The sequence below is a fragment of the Protopterus annectens genome, chromosome 13.part0, assembly GCF_019279795.1.
Source record: "Protopterus annectens isolate FY-2018-M chromosome 13.part0, PAN1.0, whole genome shotgun sequence".
Classification (NCBI taxonomy): Eukaryota; Metazoa; Chordata; order Ceratodontiformes; family Protopteridae; genus Protopterus; species Protopterus annectens.
In genome coordinates, this window is record NC_056747.1 from 644,212,182 (window position 1) to 644,234,206 (window position 22,025).

Genomic DNA, 22,025 nt, shown 5'->3' on the forward strand with positions numbered 1-22,025 from the left:
CATTTTACTACCTCACAAGTGGTCTCTCAACAAGAAAGTGGCAGAAATGATTTTTCATCAGTGGGGCCAGCCATGCTGCAACCTATTTGCATATCACCAAGAGATGCATTCCTACACAATTGGCCCCTTTGTCTCCTTTGTGCTTATCCCCCAATTCCCTTAATCCCAGATTTCTGCAGAAGGCATCCCAGTTGAAGAGCAAAGTCATTCTCATTGCCCTTTACTGGCCTCGATAAATTTGGTTTCCCTTCCTTTGGCCTCATCTAGTCTACCCTCCTTGGAGTCTGGATCCATTTCCAGACCTTCTGTCTCACCTAACAGGTATGCTTGACTCGGATATCTCAAACCTAAAGTAACCGCATGGTGTGTCCACTTCCATTGATAGCCAGATAACATATGCTCTCTTCCCTTGTTCATATACTTTTGTCTTCTCACAAGGCTTCTACAAGGAAACTTTATAGAAGTAAATGGAAGATATTTATATTTTGGGTGCAGCAAGGCTTCCACAAGGAAACTTTATAAAAATAAATGAAAGTGATTTTTTTTTTTAGGTACAGCAGAAACATGTTGACCCTCTTACAACACCAATACATAGTGTCCTTGAATTTTTAGCAATAATTTTCAGTGAAGGAACCATCTCTTCCAACTATTAGGGTACAACTAACTTGCACATCTAATTTTCATGAGGGGATTGAAAACTCCTCCTTGGCTTCATTTAACTTTTTTTGAGACCCCATTATAAGGATCCAACTCTGGCATGGGACTTAAATTTGCTATTACAGACCTTAATTCATTCAGCTTTCAAACAAGCAGCTAAATGCAAGTTAAAATTTTTGACCTGGGAAACTATATTTTTGATAGCCATCACTTCTGCTAGAAGACTGTCAGAACTTTACACAATGTCTTCTAAACCTCCTTACTTAGTATTTCATAAGGATGACATGGCTTTATAAACCAGTCCTACCTTCATTCCTAAGGTGGGATCAGAATCAAACATCAACCAATCTATTAATTTGCCAGTTTTTTCTAAGTTTTACAAAGGTAAATATATGCCACACTTACTGGATGTTCACAGACAATTATGTTTTTACTTACATACCACAAAGCATTTTAGAAAAACAGATCGATTGTCTCCTTTGTGGATTCCTTTAAGAGTCCATTCAACCAGGTCAATGACAATGTATTCATTTTTTTTATCCAGGGCTTCCATGGACGATATATCTGCAGCTGCTACTTGGGCTAATCCTCATAACTTTATTACGCATTACAAATTGGATCTAGTCTCAAGGGGAAGAGCAACCTTCAGCTCAACTTTGCACAGGGATATCCTTCCTTAGAGTCCTCCTGGGATTTCAGTTAGCTGGGGACTTTGTTCCAGTTGTTGAGGAATGAATGAAAATTGACAACATCAGATAAAGAATTTATGTACTCACCCTAACATTCCATCTGCATTTTCCATTTTCATTCTTCCTTAACTCACCTCCTACCAACCCCCTGCCTTAGAGCTAATGGTTTCTGGAAGAGTGAGACCTTGTAAGGAAAACACTGTTCCTTATGTTGAGCTCCAAATATACTTTTCTGTTTAACATGATGCTAATATTTCCTTTTATTCTATAAGCCAGCAAACATGAGGTATATTGGGGGATAGAGCATTATGGGTAAGGGAGGAGTTTGAGAGTTTGTTTGTTGCCACAAGCTGAAAATAATAGCTGAGTTGGATCTCAGGTTAGAATCTGAATGCAGTTGTTGAGGAAGAATGAAAATGGACAACACAGATGGAATGTTATGGTGAGTACATAACTTCTTTTTTCAAAGGCTCAAGTCACACCCACTAGGAGTTAAAAGTATGCACTCAAAAGAGCTGTACTAGAGGGAATGAGTTAAGTAAAAACAGAGGACTTTAAATTATTACTAGATGACTGCATTAATAATTGTAAGTTTAGACTATGGTATTATAAACAATATAGTGGTTACCAAGGATTTAAAAATCCATTTTGTTACATTTCCATATGCATTTTATAAGTAATAGAGTTCATTTTGGCTGTAGCATATCTATGTACATTTAAACAGACAAAGCAGAAGTTTATTGTGGAAGACTATAGTTGGAATGAACTCTGTGCAGTAACACCTCTGATCTCTATATATAAGCCTAGTTGCAGAGTTACCCAGGGAATCTTCAAGAAGTCAGGGTCTTTTCCCTAAAACTAACTCCAATTTTGATGAATGTGGGTTTTTAGCTCACTGACATAAAGAGATGTGCTGAGTGATTATAATAATTTCAGACAGTGCATAATAAAGCCACTTATTTACACAACAGTGACAAATCTTTCTTCTCTTAGGGTTTGCCATGTATCCATGAGACATTGTGACGGTAGATGGTTATAAACTGCAGTGCATGATGGCTGTCAGTTATACACTAGTCAGTATATCAATATTTCCCCCTCCCCAACTGGAAACTAGTAGCACTGTAATAGATTCTCCTTCTCCTTGTCTTTATGATGGGCTAGTAACCTGAGTGATCCTGTAGGCCAGGGCTACCAGCGGTATAGACAGACTATGACATATCTGCATTTTATAGTGAGTGACAAGTAATCCGTTGTTTTATTTTGTTGCGTTTCTGTGACTATATTTGACTTTACTATACAAACTAAATGGAAGTAGAATGAATGAAACAAGGAGGTGTTAGGTGACATTGCAACATCATAAAATATGGCCTGATCAAATATATAATAAAACATGACATGACAGTGTGCCTAAAATCTATGTCTTCCTCTTTGGCTAAGTTGTGCCATAGCAGCTTCGTATTCTTACGCGAGTCCTTCTTTCCCCCGCAAATGAGTCTTGGTGTGCTGCCTTGCTGTGATTACTTTAAGGCAGACCTCAGCCTCTCAAGCATCGCTGATCCTCATGCATTTTCCAGCTAACACATCCCTCTGTGTGTCAAACCCTGTGTGTAGCAGACCAAACTGCTCTCCTTCTCCTTTTACTAGAGTAATTAATGCTGAACGGTGTTGTACTGAAGTAAGGTACTAAAGAAGTATGTAGCTGAAAGATACTGAGCAGAAACATGACTGAATTTTGTGGCTGAAGATGACAATAATCTAGGTGCTTGTGAGAATTCATAGAGCAAATGAAATGCCATAGCCCAGTTTTGCAAGCTGACACATTGTGCAACATTTTATTTGAACTAATAGAAAAAAGTGTGTTTAGGCATGTTGTGATGTTGTAAAGCTGTTTCTAATCAATTAGCTTAAGCAACAGTGTTTTAATTTTCTTCTGCTTCTTTTTCAGGACCAGGACTGGCAGCCTCTAAAACCTGGGGACCCAATATTTGCAGGATTCGATGGGAGGACAATTGCCTATCAAGGTGAAAACACAGTATACCCAACGTTTGTGAATGAAGCTGCTTACTACGAAAAGCATCAAGCCTTTTTTAACACCATTAAAGTTCAGATAGCTGCACGTCCTATACATGTTTTTCAGACATAATAAAAACAGACAAACTCCATCTGCTGAACAGCAGAATCATTTGATCAGACAGAGACATTTCTACAATCTTCAAATATTTTACACAAACAGCTGATGATTTTTATAGCAATGTAGTAATTGTGGCGCACCACTTAGAGTGGCTTGACCCACAGACAAGGACAATGGTCAATACTTTATTTTTGCACTAACAGGATAACAATGCTGGTATTGTAGCTATCAATCAATACATCCAAGGAAGATTTTCCTGTCACCTGATAGTAGAGCAAAGGAATATTTTTATATTTTTACATTTTCTGGGAATCTTACTTATGTACTAGTTCTCTTCAAGACAACTCTTTGAAACAAATGAGTATGGTGCACTCATCATGTGGCACATACATTTATTTTTAAGGGATTGATAGTTTGCTCTATCAGAGAGCATCATCTGATTTATGTTGATACAATAATGCTGCTATAATAATGCAAATCACTATGCAAAATTAATATAGCTAGGTGTTGCTAGTTTTTTGATTGTGTATAATATACTCAACATTTGGGTATACGTTGCCTGCATAACAGCCTTAACAAGGATAACAGAGTGTGTTTGAGCAGCAGACACTGTTGCAGTATATAACATGTTGCTTCTTTTTACAAAGGTGTATGGATTTGAATTTTAAAATGTCATTTTTATTCTGCTGTATGGCACCTACAGTACTACTGAACTGTAGCAGAGTTGGAGTTTGCTTCCAAACATCTCCTAAGTAGTAGAAGATAAAGGGACACGTTGACCAAATGCAGAGTTGTGCAGATTAGATGTGGTGCATTTTCCCATAGTGGATTTTACCAAATGCTATTTACTGAAATTAAATAAAGACAGGGGAGACTACAGTAAAAAGAAATATCAAATAAAAACCTGTATCAATGCAAGGGGGAGGACAGCCTCCTGCATACTACACACACTAATTATAATCAGTACTGAGACTGCAGTACCCTGGGGAATATTGAATTTTCTTTTAAAAAATAAAGTTTTGTTCAGTTTTATTTGAGAAAATGGCATTCTGTAACATTCAGTTTAAGTAAAATTCAGATACCACTCAAGGTACATAACAATAAATTAAAAATTTAAATGTATATAGTAAAGTACAGCATAGCACACACACTGTCTGATAGTAACATAAATTTGAACTTAAATGAATATACTATATAGATAGCTTGTGTGTGGGCAAAATTAATGCAGTTTATTCTTTATATTATTGTAGCTGTTTGGGATGATGTATAGCTAACTGGTAACATTTTACTTGAATGACAACATTTTGCCATTCTTCCTATGTTCTGGGAAGTACTGAAAGCTCTTTTATTGAAATCAACTTTTTTTTATTATTGACTGTTGTATTCACTATTTTAATGTTCATATCTGCTTATTTAAGCACATAGATTTAGGGAATTTAATAATTTGTTACGATCATAATGAACTGAATCAAAATACAAGTCCTTCTCTGAGTTGTAAGGACAGACCACCAAGGCCATCATATGGAAGATGGCTTGTAAACATTTCTGTTGGTGAATACTCATAATGTAGCTTGCTTTAAAACATTAGAGATTTAAGGAATTCTGCTATCTTTCATTAACAAATCAAGGATATATACTGGTAAAACTACTGCTGTATTTTGTTGCATAAATTATTTTAATATTATGTACAGTTCTGTAGATTTAAAGCTGTGTTTTTATCAGTTGAGAATTAAAAGTCAGATTAACTACATCTGATTAAATTTGGAAAATGTAGTAGATGTTTAGTTTATATTTTGTTTTGGTGTATTACATCACAGATAATGTCAGCCTTTGATTAGAACAAAGAAAATGGAAATGTGTTTTTTGTTTTTAAAAAAGTACATTCTGTTGCAGAAGTGGCAGAGTTTAGGAAATAAAAAAGGCATTAAACTGACAAACTACAACATTAGAACTGACAAACTAAAACATTAGAATAATGTAGTTTACTTGGGGTAAAATGTGCTAATATTAATATTATTTAATGATGCTTATATGTGAATTAGCACATTCGAGAAATCTTACCTGTATGCATTTTTGCACTTTATGTTGTAACTGCCTTAATATAAAGTATGTAAGAGGTAGATCCAGGGGATAATCTGGTTACAGATGGATATGAATGAATGAATGAATAAATTAATGTTTATAAAGGCCCTGAATATGAAATGGTGATTAAAATACTGTAGCCACTTTTGTTAAAAACCTGCACGGCAAGCCAGGAGAACCTTGTGCTATAAAGATGTGACAGAATTTTTTTAAATCTACTCTCAGTACAATAATTGCTCCTTGTAAGACCAACTGTGAAAATAAATGGAAACTGTTAAAATATGCAAAGCAGTTAGGATTTTTATCATGTCAGATATCCAGAACAGGACATTTCTTACTGATGCATGGTATTTTACAGCACTGAGCAGACTCTCAACTAATGCATATTATGTATTTTCAGCTTGCCCTGAAAATAAAAAGTCATTGCTGCATCATTTGAATGGTTTATATGATAGTTTATCATGGTATGGTGTTTCCTATGTAATATCATGGCTGCCTGCAATATTAAAAGCAAAAATGAGAATTTTTTTTGCTTTGAATACTAAGACATTTGGCAGCTTTTCTGTTTCTTCTCCCCCATACTTGAGGAATAACCACTGAAATATAGAAGTGGTTATCATAGAGTAAAAATGTCAATAAGATATAAAAATCTAGGTTCAACAAATCAATGAAAGAACAATCAAATGGGCAGATTTAGGACCTATTTCATGCTTTGAGTACATACTTTTGATTCAGTGATGTAGTTTAAAACCCAATACATTCTATAGGAGTGTTTAGTGATGCTCAGCAATTCTCTTTGAATGCTCATCTGTGCTTCTCATATTTGTAGTAGTGCTGATCTTCCCAGATTTTGGAATCGTCAGTATTCTTTTGATATAAAGCTTCTCAATCAGATAACCACTAACAGAAGTGAAATAGTCTGTGAAGCACATATTTCTAAATTTGGAGGCTGGTCTAGTCTAAATCCTTTCAAGCTGTAAAAAGAAGTATTTGAATTGCAATGCAACATGCAATTTTTTTATTGCTGATGGTATGCAAGACCCGAAACTTAAATGTTGTTGTTTGTCTTTTCGGCTTTTCCTGGTTAGGGGTCGCCACAGCGGAACTCCGGTCCGCTAATGATTGGCAGTAGGTTTTTATGTTGACGAGTTGCCAGCCCAACGCCCAACCTTCAACGAAGGCACGCCAATTCACGCATGTCTTTTGAATGCCACTCGACCACAAGGAGGACATACAGACTCCACACAGAAGACACTCCAGCCGAGAATCGAACAGGAGAACCTCTTGCTGTGAGGCAACAATGCTACCGCTGCACCACCAAGGCTTCCGACCCAAAACTTAAATACACAACACAAAAAAAAAAAAAAAAAAGACAAAAACAATCATATTAACAAATTGAAACCATGACTGAAAGCTTAATACTTTGTAGCACGGTAGAATATAAACCTTGCTGCCATACTGTATCTGTTCTAAAACACAGTATCTTAAAGTAGTGACATCACTATTATGTATATGTAAAAAGTATTTTGCTACAGGATTCTCAGTTTTACCATTTAATATCATTTAATAAGCTCCTGATTCTGTAACTTAAACTTTATATCATTTATGTCTATCTAGTACAGTCCACACAGGCACCAAATTACATACATTTTACTCTATCCTGTATATAAGGAATACTAAATTCTATTTTATGGCTTTTTTTAAAGTGACTGTGCACTAAGAAATCACAAATTCTTAACCCTTGTATAAAACACATTTGATTTCAATGGAATAATAGCAGCTAAGTCTGCTTCCTGTTTTACAAATCAAATTTACCGTTTTGGTACTTATACCAAACTCGGTGATAAAATAAATGTAATTCGTATGTTGTTGATGATCATATTTATATAAATTACAACCTTTATTTGTTACTTCCATTACAAAAATCTCATGTCAGGAGGCATAATATTTTAAATAAACCTTCGTAATATGGCTACTATAATGCTAGTTGATCTGACTTACAATTAGTTTTGCTTATATATGTGACATAGCAACTTTTACCTAAGAAGTTCAGTTGTGAGTGTTCTGCCATTTTACACTGAGCTGATCGAAGGAAGGACACTGAGGAAACTCGGAGCTATAATATATAACATTAAGTATCCTGTTTTTTGTTTATTTTGTTCTTTATTTCTTTGTTATTTATAGCACTTTGTGTACTGTGTATTTTTTTAGCTAGTTTCACTGTGACTGAGGTATTAACTGGAAATTGTCCACTTTTATTAAGCATATGTTGGGTTGTTTGTTTCTGATAACTTGTTGCAGTTAAACTCTTTTTTCTAGAGGCTCCTTTAGCTGTTTAAAACTTTCATTTAAAGGCTCACTGCTGCTTTTCAGCTGTGAGAAACATTTCTGCAGTTTGTTTCCCACCCTTCCTCCCTGTTGGTATAGTGTTTTATAGTTGGTGGCTTTGCAGTTGCCCACCCCTAGTGTAAATTTGATCTGGGACCCTCCTCCCAGTCTAGTGTCATTACCTCATTCTACCCAGTACAGGGAGAACATTTGAGAAGGCCAATCAGCTTAGTTTCTGCTACTCCTTTCTCTCTTTCCTTTCTCTCTTTCCACTAAAAAAAAAAAAAAAAAAAAAAAAATGTATCTGCTTTTATTGTATTTGTGTTTCTTCCTAATTTATTTTGCTTTTGCATCATCTTAAAAGTACTAAATTGTATTTATTACTGCTTGGTGTAACTCATTCTAAGCCTTTTAGTTGAAGCACTTGGGCTTCAGACCAGTTGCTTTACATTAAGAAGGTTTGTGGTCTGCACTGTAGTGGCAGAACAGGTAGCTTACATCCTTCTAAGTTGGGAACTGCTGATTGAGGGCTCAGTGTCTGTTATTCTAAAAGTGTATTCATTTTGGTTTAAGCACTTGGGCTTCAGGCCAGTTATTTTACATTAAGAGGGTTCGTGGTCTGCACTCTTGTGGGAGGAGAGGCTGGACTCTACCCTTCTGAGCTGGGAATTCTGGTTAAAGGCTTATAGTGCCTGCATATTTGAACTGCTTCTTAATGAAATTGTTACACCTTGTTTGCTGTAGCATAGACTAGATCCAGGCCTGCTGAATCTAGCTTTGTTTGTATGTTTGTTGTTTGTTTGCTTGTTATTTCCCTGAAAAGCTAATTCCACCTAAAACACGGCTTTTCAGCGCTTCTGTGGATCCCTAGTGATATCTGCATTGCTTACTGTACTTATTTCCTTGTATCACTTGAAAGAAAGTTACTGTTTGTCGTTTTTGCATTTGTTACCTGTAACACACTGCATTTAAGTTACCTGGCACTTGCTCACTAAAGCAATTATATAAGTCAGTACTAAAACATTAAAAGCACTACACCCTCACAAACTCCCCTTGAGTATCTTGTTCCCCATTGGCCCTTTTTTTTCAATTATAAAGGAATTCCCAATACTATTCTAGCATGTCCAAAGGTCAGTTGTCAATCTCCTCTCCAGTCCAGCTGGTGAATCTGGGAATCTTGAGACAATGTTACAACTGCTTCATGTACACAGACAACCCTCTCCTCCTCCCAACAAATTCCAACACATGTGAGAGATGCAACCATATAGTCAAACTGGAGGCTAAGCTCTTTCAACTCAGTACTGGCGTAACCAGTCAGGAGGAGAAGGAAACCACACTCACTACAATTCCAGTCTCACATAGGCCTACCACGTTAGCAAACCAAACACATAAACACACAAAAACGTACTCGGAGGCTCTAAATAAAAATCTGCCTAAGCAGCAGAGACCTCCAAAGCAGACAACCAAGCAACCGCTATCCCAAAACAAAACACGTGCAACACATAGCTCACAAAGCCAGTGTGTCGAACAGTCACAGCCCTTAAGGCTAAACAACACACCTGATACACTTGTAATAGGTGACTCTATCGTCAGGCACACTGACGTCCCGCTCATCAGGCTGAACAAGGAGTAGGTCACGGTGAGCTGCCTTTTGGGCGCTAGGATCCACCACATAACAAAAGTACTCAGGTCACGCCAAGGCAAGTACAAATATGACTCAGTCATTGTCCATGCTGGTGTGAATGACCTGAGACGTACCTCCCTGGACTACATGAAAAGAGACATAGAGGAGCTCTCTGAGCATGTAACCCAGGCCGGTATGACCCTGACCTTGAGTAGCATCTTACCGTCACCAAGAATGATGCCACAATATGAAGACAAGATGATCAATTTCAACAATTGGCTTAAATATTGGTGTCATTCAAAGGGGATCCAATGCCTGTCAGCCTGGGATGACATGCTCGACAAGCCACGATGCTTCGCTAGGGATGGCTTGCACCTGTCACCCCTGGGCTTCCGGATATTGGCAAAGGCTCTTGCTACCCCCATAGTGCCTTTTTTAAGCAAGGCTCAAAAGACAAACCCACCTCCATAGGTATCACAAGGGATGAGAAACTAAGAGTAATGCTACTCAATGCCAGAAGTCTAAACCTCAAGATGCATGCACTCAAAACTCTCCTTAGCATGGAGAACATTGATATCTGTGCAGTAAAAGAAACCTGGTTCAAGGCTCCCAAGACCACCCCGGCACTACCAGGTTATACCTCATAACATGCTTTTCAGCCCCAAAACTTGGACCGAACCACAAAAGGAGGGGGAGTATCAATATTCGTCAAAGATACCCACACCTTCAGGTTAGTGGCACAGCACGAAGCATCAGAGACTATCCATGTGCAACTAACAGTGGGTAAAACTGCCTTCCAGTTTATAGCCTGCTACAGACCACCCTCCCAAACTCAGGAACCCCACTCGGCCTTCCTGAGAACACTGGAAAATATGAAGGTCTCTCCAAACACCATAATATTGGGCAACTTCAACTACCCAAACATAGACTGGGAGCATTACTCTAGCTCCCACACCCTAGCCCAAAGGTTCCTAGAATTTATAAACTCAAATACTATGGAACAACTTGTTACCACTCCCACAAGAGGGGAAAACATACTGGACCTGATCATTACCAACATAGGGACTTTATGCTCCAGACCAGAAGTGTATCCCTCACTGGTAAGATCAGACCATAAACTAATCTCACTGGATATTCACATCCCGACCCCACCCCCTGCCCAGAAAACCACAGTGAAAAACTTCTCTAAAGCAAATTTCACACTCCTCAAAACTGAGGTGGAATCCTTCAAAGTCCCCGGGCCTGTGGAAAATACGGCCCAGACTGCAGAATCCTTTATAAACGCATTCTATGAACATCTTCAGGAATGCATGGATCATACAATCCCAAATAAAACCAAGACCCAATCCCACAAAGGCAGACGTCCTGTCTGCTGGACCCCAGCCATAAACAAACTATACAATAGAAGGAGGAAGCTACTACATGATAGAGCAAAATCCCAGAAAGGGAAGGCATCTCTGATCAGTATTAGCAAAAAACTACGGGCACTCATAAAATCGTCTAAGGCCAGCTTCGAGAGAAAAATTGCACAGGACACTAAGGATAATCACAAGGCTTTCGTTAGTTATGTTAGGAACCTGGGTGGGAATTCCCAGATATGCTCAGAATTAGTCCAAAATGACAAAAAATACACCGAACGAAAGCAAAAAAGAAACGGAACCAATACAGGATCCAACTCAAAATAAACCAAAACACATTGACCACTGCGTAGAGCAACAAAGGCACAGAAACTGGAACATATAGAAGTAAAAAACTTTAATCCAAAGCACACCAACTGAGCACTTTCACCAGTAAAACTGGCTTCATCAGAGTCATACAAACACACCCAGCTTCATAACATTTAAATATCCATTACCCACAATGAACCTAAACTAATTAATCAATTGATATAACTAATTAAGTTCATTAAATTCAAAACAATGATCATAACCAATGAACGTTCACTTTGTAATAAAATGTCTGTCCAAGATATTCTAATTGTAGTATAATATATCACATTCAACCTATATGTATACAAAAAAAATTTTTAACTACTATATTAACATAGTGCCTCTAACAATGATTAATAAAAAACTTTGTAACAACCTCATACTAAAATTTATAATAGTGTAAACACATACAAAACAGTAAAATTTTGAAATTTTGTTGTACACGATAAATTAACCCATTCATACAACATAAAAACATCTTTGTGTATATGTATGGAAAGACAACTAATATATTATATTCATATTATTAAAATCACTTAAATCGCATAGGCTCTATGTTTCAACTGAGGTTTCAATGAAATATGCGTAATTGTAATACTAGGAATTGTGTTTATATTGCTTCTTGTATGTCATGTGAAGCCTTTTATGTTGGCATGACGACAAGAAGCCTTAAGGAAAGAATAAGAGAACACAACAGTTCCATTAGGAGAAAGGATGAACACAACGCTTTGTATTTGCATACAAAGGGTTGTAGTAACTTCAATAAGTTTCTATTTTTTATTGTGGATAGAGTGAAATCTAATGTCAAATGTGACATCAGTAACAGTGTTGCATTGCTTGAGATTGAATGTCAGATCAGGTTGAATGCCACAGGGTTTCCTGGTCTTAATGAGCATATTTCATTGAAACCTCATTGAAACATTTCATTGTTTTGAATTTAATGAACTTAATTAGTTATATCAATTGATTAATTAGCTTAGGTTCATTGTGGGTAATGGATATTTAAATGTTATGAAGCTGGGTGTGTTTGTATGACTCTGATGAAGCCAGTTTTACTGGTGAAAGCACTCAGTCGGTGTGCTTTGGATTAAAGTTTTTTACTTCTATATGTTCCAGTTTCTGTGCCTTTGTTGCTCTAAAAAATACACCGAACCCACAGACATTGCCAACATCCTGGCTGACAGGTTCAGCACAAACTTCTCCCCCCCTCCCCACCAAAAGGGCAAATATCTATCCCAGCAGAGTGCTGCCCCCCTGATATCTCAGATGCTCAGGTAAGAGCCGTCCTCTCCAAAGCAAAAAAACACAGCATCAATGGGGCCAGACGGTGTCCCCGGTTGCGTCCTACATGAATTCCAAGAAGAGCTAAACCCAAACATAAAACTACTGTTCAACCTCAGCCTTACTACAGGATATGTACCCAAAGAGTGGCGTACAGCAACAGTGGTCCCTCTCCACAAAGGTGGTGCCTCAACGGATCCTGGAAACTATTGCCCCATAAGCCTGACTAGCTTGGTCTGCAAAGCTATGGAAAGGATCATCATGGACCTCATAAATAAAGATATTGGGGACCTACAGACACTGGATCCTACCCAGTTCGGCTTTGTTAAGGGCAGATCCTGCCTCTTAAACCTGGTCGATTTCTTTGAAACAGTCACCAAGGCCATTGACGAGGGAAGGTGGTCCACACAGCCTACCTGGACCTCTCAAAAGCCTTCGATACAATACCCCACTCGGGCATTATAGATAAGCTCACCAGCTTAAATATAAACCCCTATGTCACTAGATGGATTGCAAACTGGCTCAAGGACAGAACCCACATGGTTAGAATTGCTGGAGCCATGTCAGACTCCAAACCAGTTACAAGTGGCATCCCACAAGGCTCAGTCCTGGGACCTCTCTTGTTCAGTATATATTTCTCGGAGGTACAGGCCAACACAGAAGGACTGTGGCTGACCAAGTTTGCAGATGACTGCAAACTGGGCACCATAATCGACTCTCCAGTCAACTCAAGCATTCTCCAAAAGGACCTTATAGAAACAGACAACTGGTGCCAGAGCCATGGCCTCAAGCTAAACGCCAAAAAGTGTATAGTCATCCCCTTTGGCAAAAACAAAGTGCCCACAAATTACCACATAGGTGGTAATCCATTAAGTACAGAAGAAGTAATTAGGGACCTGGGGACCCAAGTTGATAGCAATCTCTCATTTGACAACCACATGGCCAAAGTGCTTAGAAAAACATTTTATATAGCTCACCTAATCATGAAGGGATTCACATCTAGATCAGGGGAGGTCATCGTGCCTCTTTACTCATCCCTCATCAGGCCCATAATTGAGTACAATGCCCTTTGGGATGTACCTTACCAGACACCTGCAGCAACTGGAAAGACCCCAAAAGTACCTCACCAAGAGGATCAAAGGGCTCAAACAGATGCCATATGCTGCCCGGTTAAAGAAACTCCAGCTCTACTCAGTGACATACCACCTGCTCAGAGGTGATCTGTGCCTGACGTATAAAGCCATGTCCAACCCGGAATTAATGGACATGCTGCACCTCAGAAAATCCAAATCCCATCAAGCTATGCGCTCGAGAGACTTGAACCTCAGCACTGAAATAAATAGGACATGCTGGAGGGACAGATTCATAACCCAAAGGCTCCCTTCACTCTGGAATAAAATCCCAGTCCATGTTAGGCAGAGTCCCTCATTGACTCTCTTCAAGAGGAATCTTAATGAGTGGATGGGAAATCATAGGTTTACCCCGGGTATCACGTCTGTGTCACTGTTAGACAGAGGCGTGGTATACTAACCTCGAAAAAGGGCATAGCAAAATTAATTTAAAATGGGTGGCGAACACCAAACACACTCTGGCTAGGCTTATAAATGCCCTAGGGCAGATAGCCTAGTATGAACCTATGAACCTATGAGAGGCTTTCATGTTAATTTGTCTTGTCCTCTATCATCTGGGTAACCTACCTCAAACAGAGAACCAGCCTGTACTTTCAGCTTTCCTGTTCTGAGGCAGCTAGCAATTTCTACAATAAGTCTTGGATTCCTCCGGGATTTGGTTAGTTCCGACTCATTGTTGAAATTTACTAGTGCAGTGGCTTCAGAGGTGTGACACTGCACAGGTTTGAGAGATCTTTTAAAACCCATCTTTCTCAATTAACATTTTAGAAAATGTATTTCCTTATTTAGAATTTTTGACTTCCTATCTTGTTGATAGCTTGAACATCTACTGTACTGCCTGTTTTACGTTTCCTTTTTTTAAAATACTTATTTTACTGTAAAGTGCCTATATTTAATTGTGTAAATAAATATGAGTTTGAATTTAAGGAAGGAGGGAGGAAGAGTCAGGTGGAGCAGGTGGTCAAAAGGAGTACGATCAGTATAGGGAGTCAGCTGGACATAGGCACAGTACTGTGAGTCAGGGTCTGGGTTCAGTTGTAAGGTGGACATAGCCATGGAAAAGTAGAATGGATGCTAGTCACAGAGGACTCAATCACTAGTGATATCAGGTGAGGGTGCAGGGAGAAAGGAAGATATCAGGTGAGGATGCAGGGAGAAAGGAAGAGTTTAGTGAAAGTGGACAAAGTCTTGGGCCATATCCAAACTAGGACTAGCCCTGACATGACCTAACTGGTTGAAAAAACAGTGTATCTGTCACATATAATGATTCACATGAGAACTAAAGACTTGTTCGAAGAGACTATAAAAAGACAGTGAAGAAGAAGTGGCAACATATATAGGCTTGTGGAGTGGAGTAGCACTCTTGGAAGTGCTACCAATATCAAGAACCAGCACTGTGAGTAACAACAGGTTTAAAACATTTAACTGCTGGCTCAGGTGGTGGGGTAAAGAGCAAGGGATAGTGATAGTAAGAGACTGTAAGAAATACTGTGAAGATGAGCTGCTAAGCAAAGACAGGTCTTGTGTCAGTCCCTTGAAATCTCATTCACAAAACAGCAGCTGGAAAGGATCATTAGGGTGGCTTTATCATTGTAATCAGGTAGAAAGAGAGGAAGATAAAGGGTGGCCGAAAAGGAAAGCAAAGTAGCAAAATGAAGAGTTCATGGATGAGAATAAAGTAAAACATGATGGCAGACTGACAAGGGAAAACAGTAAAGGAAGGAAATATAGCAGTAAAAAGGGACAAAGTTAAGGATAATCAATAGAAGCCTGCTATAAGCAGGCATGAGGGAAGTTTAAAGGGTAGCAGGGTGTCCCTATCAGTTGATCAAGTTTTCAGAAGCTTGAAAATCATATGGTCAAGACCATATGATCGAGTTTTTGAAAACTCAAACCTTTTGAATGGAGATTGCAATGCAGTGCAGATCAGAAAATGTAGCCCTTTCCTCACTGTAGAGCTTGTATATTTAAATTTGCAGGGGGTGTGGGGAGCACAGCCCCCGATGTGGAAAAATGTAAAAAGGTATATTTTTATGGCTTTTTTGTGGGGTTTTTTTTTTTTATGATTTCTCGGTCTTATGAATTTTAAGTTTTTGAAAACTTGATCATCTGACATAGACCCATAGTAGGGGAGGAAGAAAACTGTTAATCCTCAGGAGGGAGGAGATGGTAGAAAGAGGACATCAGACAGTAATTATACAATCAGGTAAGGAATGGGGAAGCAGCATAGCAAAGGCATTACAGGTAATGAAAAGGGCATTAGAAAAAATTCAGGAGATGGCAAGAGCTCAGAAATACCTGTGATAGCAGGAAGAAAAGAACCAGGAGGAATGACGGAATAGAGTCATGATGATGATCTGTATTACAAGATGCCTAGAAAGAAAGATGGCTGAGCTGGAACATGATATTGAAGTGGTTTCTATAATGGAGATGTGGGCCAGTAACAGGAGGAGATGGAGCATATTTTTACTAGAGTACAAGGTGTTCAGGAATGTAGGATAGATAAGGATGAAATAGGTTGCAATATACCTAACAGAAGGGCTTGAAGAGGAGATTAAAAAGTCTTTACAGAGATGGGGCAAAGACAGAGTACAAAGCATCGGAAGGAGTGATAAGGAATGGGAAGGGGGGGGCAAATAAGTTAAGCTTAATAGTAATAAAGTTAGAACAAAAGGAGATATTTATACATGTATAACTTTTAATGCCAAACCAATGAAAAGGTAAGCGATAATGAGCTAGTCAGGGATAGAATCACTGTATTAATGAGGAGGATGGCTGCTATAATTATAGGAGGCTTTAATGTCTATAACAGAGACTGATCAAAGGTGACTCAAAAAAACACCAATAAGGAGATAGTTATGAAATAATTTGAGTCATATTTATGAAATTTAAACATTTGAAAGTATTTATATGTATTTAAATGTATTATGCATTTATTTATTTATTGTAGTGCATATTTAGGAAACAGTGAGTTAGTTTTATATAAAGTGTCAAACAAGTTATGAAATTGTAGTTAAATGAATTGATATGTATTTAGCATAATTTTATACTGTTTAGTTTAAAAGCAGCACATAAAACACGTAGTGAGTATGCATTGTTTCACATAATAACGTTTAGCTGAATGTGTTTGAAGTATATTTGAAGCATTAATTGGACAATGATTTAATGTAATTATTTAATGAATTAATTGATGAGAATATAAAAAGAAGATGAGCTTACATGGTTAGTGTTCCACTGAAGGCGAATTGCCGAGGTACCAGAACAAATGTTTCGTATGGATTAAAAGATCTTCTTTTTCATCTCACCTCTGACTACCTCCTTATTGGTGTTTTTTTTGAGTTGCTGTGGTATTCCTTGTTTTTTACTCATCAAAGGTGAGCAAGGTAAGTAAACTGACTGGAATTTAGTCTGAAAATATTTGAACAAAGGTCATCTGTTGGAATCAAGAAAGAAAGATTGCTTAGTTTCATTCTTTCTAGGGGGATAAAAGGAAACATCTTCAATGTGGAGCTCTACTAGCTAAAAAAGGCCACATAAACATATGAATCTAATGTCTTTTTCAAACATTCCTAAACTGATGGGTCTTGGATCCAACACTGGATACATCCTTGACCATTATGATAGATGTTAGGTTCCATAGCTTGAGCTTCTCTTATCCATAATCCCTCTCTTCTGCTAAGTTACCTTAGATCTCATTTGCCACATTAGTGATAAGACATAGTCGCCACTAGCTCGACAGTGGGAGATAGTGAGACAAGTGTGATTTCTCTATATATTGTATCCAGTTGGATATCTTTTCTCTTTCTCTTTCCTTCCTTGTCCTCCTATATATCCATCCATTCTCAACTCCTTTTTCCTATTTTGCACATGGAGTCGAGGTGTCACTTCAATAGTGATAATCATCTCAATCCAAGGTTTACACTGCTGGGTGGTGTATTTATATATTTATAAAAAGTATTTATAAATAGAATTAGCTAACTTTTTAGGTTTATATTAGGTAGTGTTTCTGTTGGACCTTCAGCCCTTATGGCTCTCTTATTACCTCATTGGTATTGTCTTCTTTACCATCGCTGGTATTACCTTTCTTTTTCTATCCTTGGGTAATGTTTCACCATTATTAGTATTTTGTCATTTCTTTTACAGGTACCTAATTTTTGAGGATGTCAGAGAAACCTACAGGTGCTAAAAAGTGCATTGCTTGTGAGCACAAAATTCCCAGGTCCGATAGTCATTCAGAATATGTTTATTGCCTTGACGAAGTTTACTTTAATAAAAATTGTGCCAGTTTTAACAACCAGTCTTTAGTCGACAGAAAGAACAAACTATTATTGGAAGGATTTCTTCCTTCTTTAGCTTCAACTACTTCTAGAGTCCCATCTTCCTCCAAGAAATCTTCAGAAGAATGTCAAGACAAACATAAGGATTCAAGGAAATCCTTATCTGACCACTGTCCTTCTTCAACTTCTGCAGGCTCGGCTTAGCCCCAGAAGATTCCAAAGCTGTCAGATCCATCTACCTTCATGGCTCCAACTCTGGCAACATTTTAAAACTTCAGATCTGCCGTCCATCTCAGATTTGATCCAATCTAAATCCAAGTCAGCTCAGGTTCTTGCTATATTTTCTCCAGAACCAGTAACTTGAGGGTTACACTCTCCCTTTCTACAAGGAATGCCTTGAAGACTTTCCCACCCACCTTCCACTTCATCCTCCCTCAGGTCATCTAGGACCTTATCAGAAGCAGATGTGGCTACAATGATGAGGAATTTTCTCAGACACAGATCTGGTTGGGTGTTATTCTAGCTCTGGCTCCCATTGGAAACATGAGTTTTTCCAATACAGAGACCCATCCTTTGCCTCCTACTCTGATCCAGCCAGTGTTTTTGGAGATATTGGACCAATACATCTATTTGGATCAGAAGACTCTTCCTTCTTTGACTCTTGCACCTTTTCTGATGCAGTTGGATCTGACCTTGTTGAATATGAATGGATCTTGGAGGTATAGTGTCTGTGCTGGATCCAGGGGGCCTGGATTGACTCTGATGTTCTCAGAGCTGCCCCTTCCTCTTGGAGTCTTGACACTAGAAAGCTCATCCCCATCCTCTGTTTCAAGGCTGGAGCTGAGGGGATTGGGTTTTGTCCTTCACAGGCTTCTTCAGATCCAGTGAGGGTCTGGCTTGGCTCCCCCATGGCTTTGGGTTTTTAAGTGGTGGAGAAAGCTTTCTCTGCTTCTAGGGAAAGATATCCTTGCCCCCACCCCCCCGGTTCACCCCATGGTCAACTGTCATCTGTGGTAGCTGGGTCTTCTCATTCTGTCTCATCGGGATAGCTGGTCCAGTCATGTTTAGAGACTGTCCTCATTCAGGACACTACTGGTGCTTCTGAGTCCTCTCCAGAGCCTTCCACCAAAGACCCAACTCAGAAGTGGACATGTACGAGGAGACACTTGGACACTACACAAAAGTCTTTAACCAAAGACACTGACTTCGATGAAGGGAAGGGGTCCCCCAGATCACCCATTGAGGGCATCTCATATAGTGAAATACTCAAACATTTGAGGCAGAAAGGTGGTTGGTCTTCCAGTCCCCTTTCCCAAGAGGAGTTAGTGATCCTTGAAGTTTTTGTGATGGCTCAGTTACAACTTGGGTAGTTCCCCTGGCAGATGAGATGGTAGACCTTATTTCCTGCTGGGCTTGGAATAATCCAGATGTCACAGAACTCATTCCCAAATGTCTTAACAAGTATCTTGTGGCAGATAATGATAGGGGTCACTGGATTAAGGTCCCTAAGTGGATGCTATGGTAGTTCTTCTGTCCATCCTCCTAATATGGAATATAGGGAATTTTGGCATATATGCAAAGCATATCTATGAGTCATTGACCTTTGTCTTCAGGTCTCTGAATTATCTGGTGCATGTGATGAGATTTCAGAAGGAATTGATCAATTTACCAATACCCTCTCAAGGTCCATATCTGTGGAGGACAAAATGACTGCATCTTCACAACTGGCCACCCTTCAGTCTCCATCTAATGCTTCCATGAGACTGATTTCTCATGCCTCAGGGGGAGCTGCTAGATTGGTGGGTTCAGGAAAAACCTTCAGGAGGCATGCCTGATGCACCTTTGTGATTTTGTGGTACCCTTCAAGTCTTCATTCATCAATACCATCTTTGATGGATCCACCTTATTCAGACTCTCTCTAGGAGTGAACAAGAAGGAAAGACCTTGTGTGACATTGGAATCCACATTTCTACCCCTCAAAGGACCTTCCCCCAAAAGCAGAGAGGAAGCAGAAAGTTGTGGCTCAGAAAGTCCCAAGGTTCATCCCTGGACTCCTACAGTGATAGATTCTACCATGCCTATGACAGGGAGGGGGGATCTAATGGAAGATGTTGGCTTTGTGGCAAAGGTGGTCTGCAACATCAGGGCTTCAGAGGAGTTTTCTCTGAGAAGCAATTTCAGTGACCCTGAAGGATTACCTGACTGCTGTCCTCTGGAGTCAGTCAGGGGACAATTGTCTCTATACCCAGAATCCTGGATAGCCATTACCAAAGGTACTTGGGTGCAGAGTAAAACCAGAGGTTATTACATACTATTTTACTTTGTACTCCCACAATACAACAAAATAATTATTTAAAAAAAAAACAGGATTATTGATTTTGATATATGGGTAATCAATTACATAAAATGTATACTAGAACTTTAGCAATAATTCAAAACAGAAAACTAAAAACATAATACAACTAAAGCATTTACAAATGTGTCCACTATATAAGAATTACTCAAAACTTTAAGATAAATAAGGTGATGGATTAAAACACATTTCTAATAATTCCTTCCATTTAGCAGTGTAATGTTTATCTATTAATAAAGAAATAATTTTAATCACCAAGGACATTGAATATGGTTCTAAATATGATAAACCAATTCCTCCCCTAGACCAGTCTCTCAAGTGATGAGCTAAAGCCACTCTACATTTATTTGGGAACCATAAGAACTTTGAAATCAGTGAATTAAATTTCTTTATATATATTTTGGAGGGTGGAAGTGATAATGATTGTACAATGTATAGAATTTTTGGTAGTATTAACATTTAATAACAGATAGCCTCTCATCCATTGTAAAAGGAAACTTGATCCATTTATTAATTTGGTTAAATATAGACTCTAAACTTTTATTATAATTAAGATCTAGTATAGCCTCAATTTTTTTAGTTAGTACTATTCCTAAATATGTTAGCTCGTCTGATTGAGCTAAGTGTTTATTAAACTTTTCATTGAGGCTATTATCGTTGGAATAAATAGGAAGTATTTTTGTTTTTGTTATCATTGAAAAATAAACCTGACTTCTTTTGAAAATCTTCCATAATTTTAAAAACTGCAGCAATAGAAGTATTATTTCCTTTTGTATTAAGAAGAATGTCATCTGTGAACAATTGGATTTTAGGGTTCACATCAAGACTTATATTAAAACCCTCAATATCTGGGCTCATTCTTATTAGGTTAGCCACTGGTTCCATTACCAGAGTAAAAAGTAAAGGAGCTATACAGCAACCTTGTTTTGTCCCCTTGAGTATTTGAATATTCTGAGAGGTATAAGTGCCTATTTTAATGTAGGCTTGAGATCCTCTATAAAGATGAACAATAAGTTGAATGAATCTGTTAGAAAAATGTAATTCTTCTACGATAAGAAAGAGATATACGCAGTTAGAATCAAAAGCACAATTTATATCTAAACTAATTGTGGTTAAATTTTCTTTCAAATTTTTAGCAGAATGAAGTATGGTTAAAATTCTCTTAACATTATCATATGTGTTACTGTTTAAAATGAAACCTGTTTGACCTTCATCAACCAAATTTGAAAGATATTTCTATCAGCATAGATGGCCATAAACATCTTAAAATCAACATTTAAAAGAGAGATTGGTCTGTAAGAGGAACCTTTAGTAGTATCCTTATTTACCTTTAATATGGGAGAAATGAGAGTATATTTCCAAGGTGATGGGATTTTGGCTAAGTCTTGAGAGATAGAATAAACTTTATGTAGTAATCATAATGCTTCTTTGGGCATTATTTTGTAAATTTCAGGAATAATTTCATCATTACCAGGAGCTTTATTTTGTTTTAATGTATTTATTTGATATTGAATTTCAGAAAATGAGATGGGCTTGTCTAAGGAGTCATCTTGTAATTTTGATAATTTATGATTAGTATACTTTTAATAAATGCTTTTATTTCTTCCTTAGAGTCTAATATATTTGGTTTTTGGTTAATTTGATTAAAGTATTCTCTAAATTCCATCAATATAGCAGATAGATCAGTAACATTTTTCTTTTTTGTGGGGAATAAATCTCTTTGATATGATTAACTCTACTGAGTCTCCTGGTCTTATTAGCTAA

At 38.0% G+C, this 22,025-nt stretch overlaps 1 protein-coding gene across 1 annotated transcript in view; it reads left to right on the plus strand.

Moving 5' to 3' along the window:
- Positions 1-5,993, plus strand: part of ASPA (aspartoacylase) — a 416,105-nt gene extending 410,112 nt beyond the window's left edge. Inside the window, exon 6 of the mRNA XM_044054328.1 lies at positions 3,292-5,993. Within this exon, the coding sequence (XP_043910263.1) occupies positions 3,292-3,489 (198 nt within the window). The 3' untranslated portion in view covers positions 3,490-5,993. The remainder of the gene's footprint in view (positions 1-3,291) is intronic.
- Positions 5,994-22,025: the final 16,032 nt, after the last annotated feature.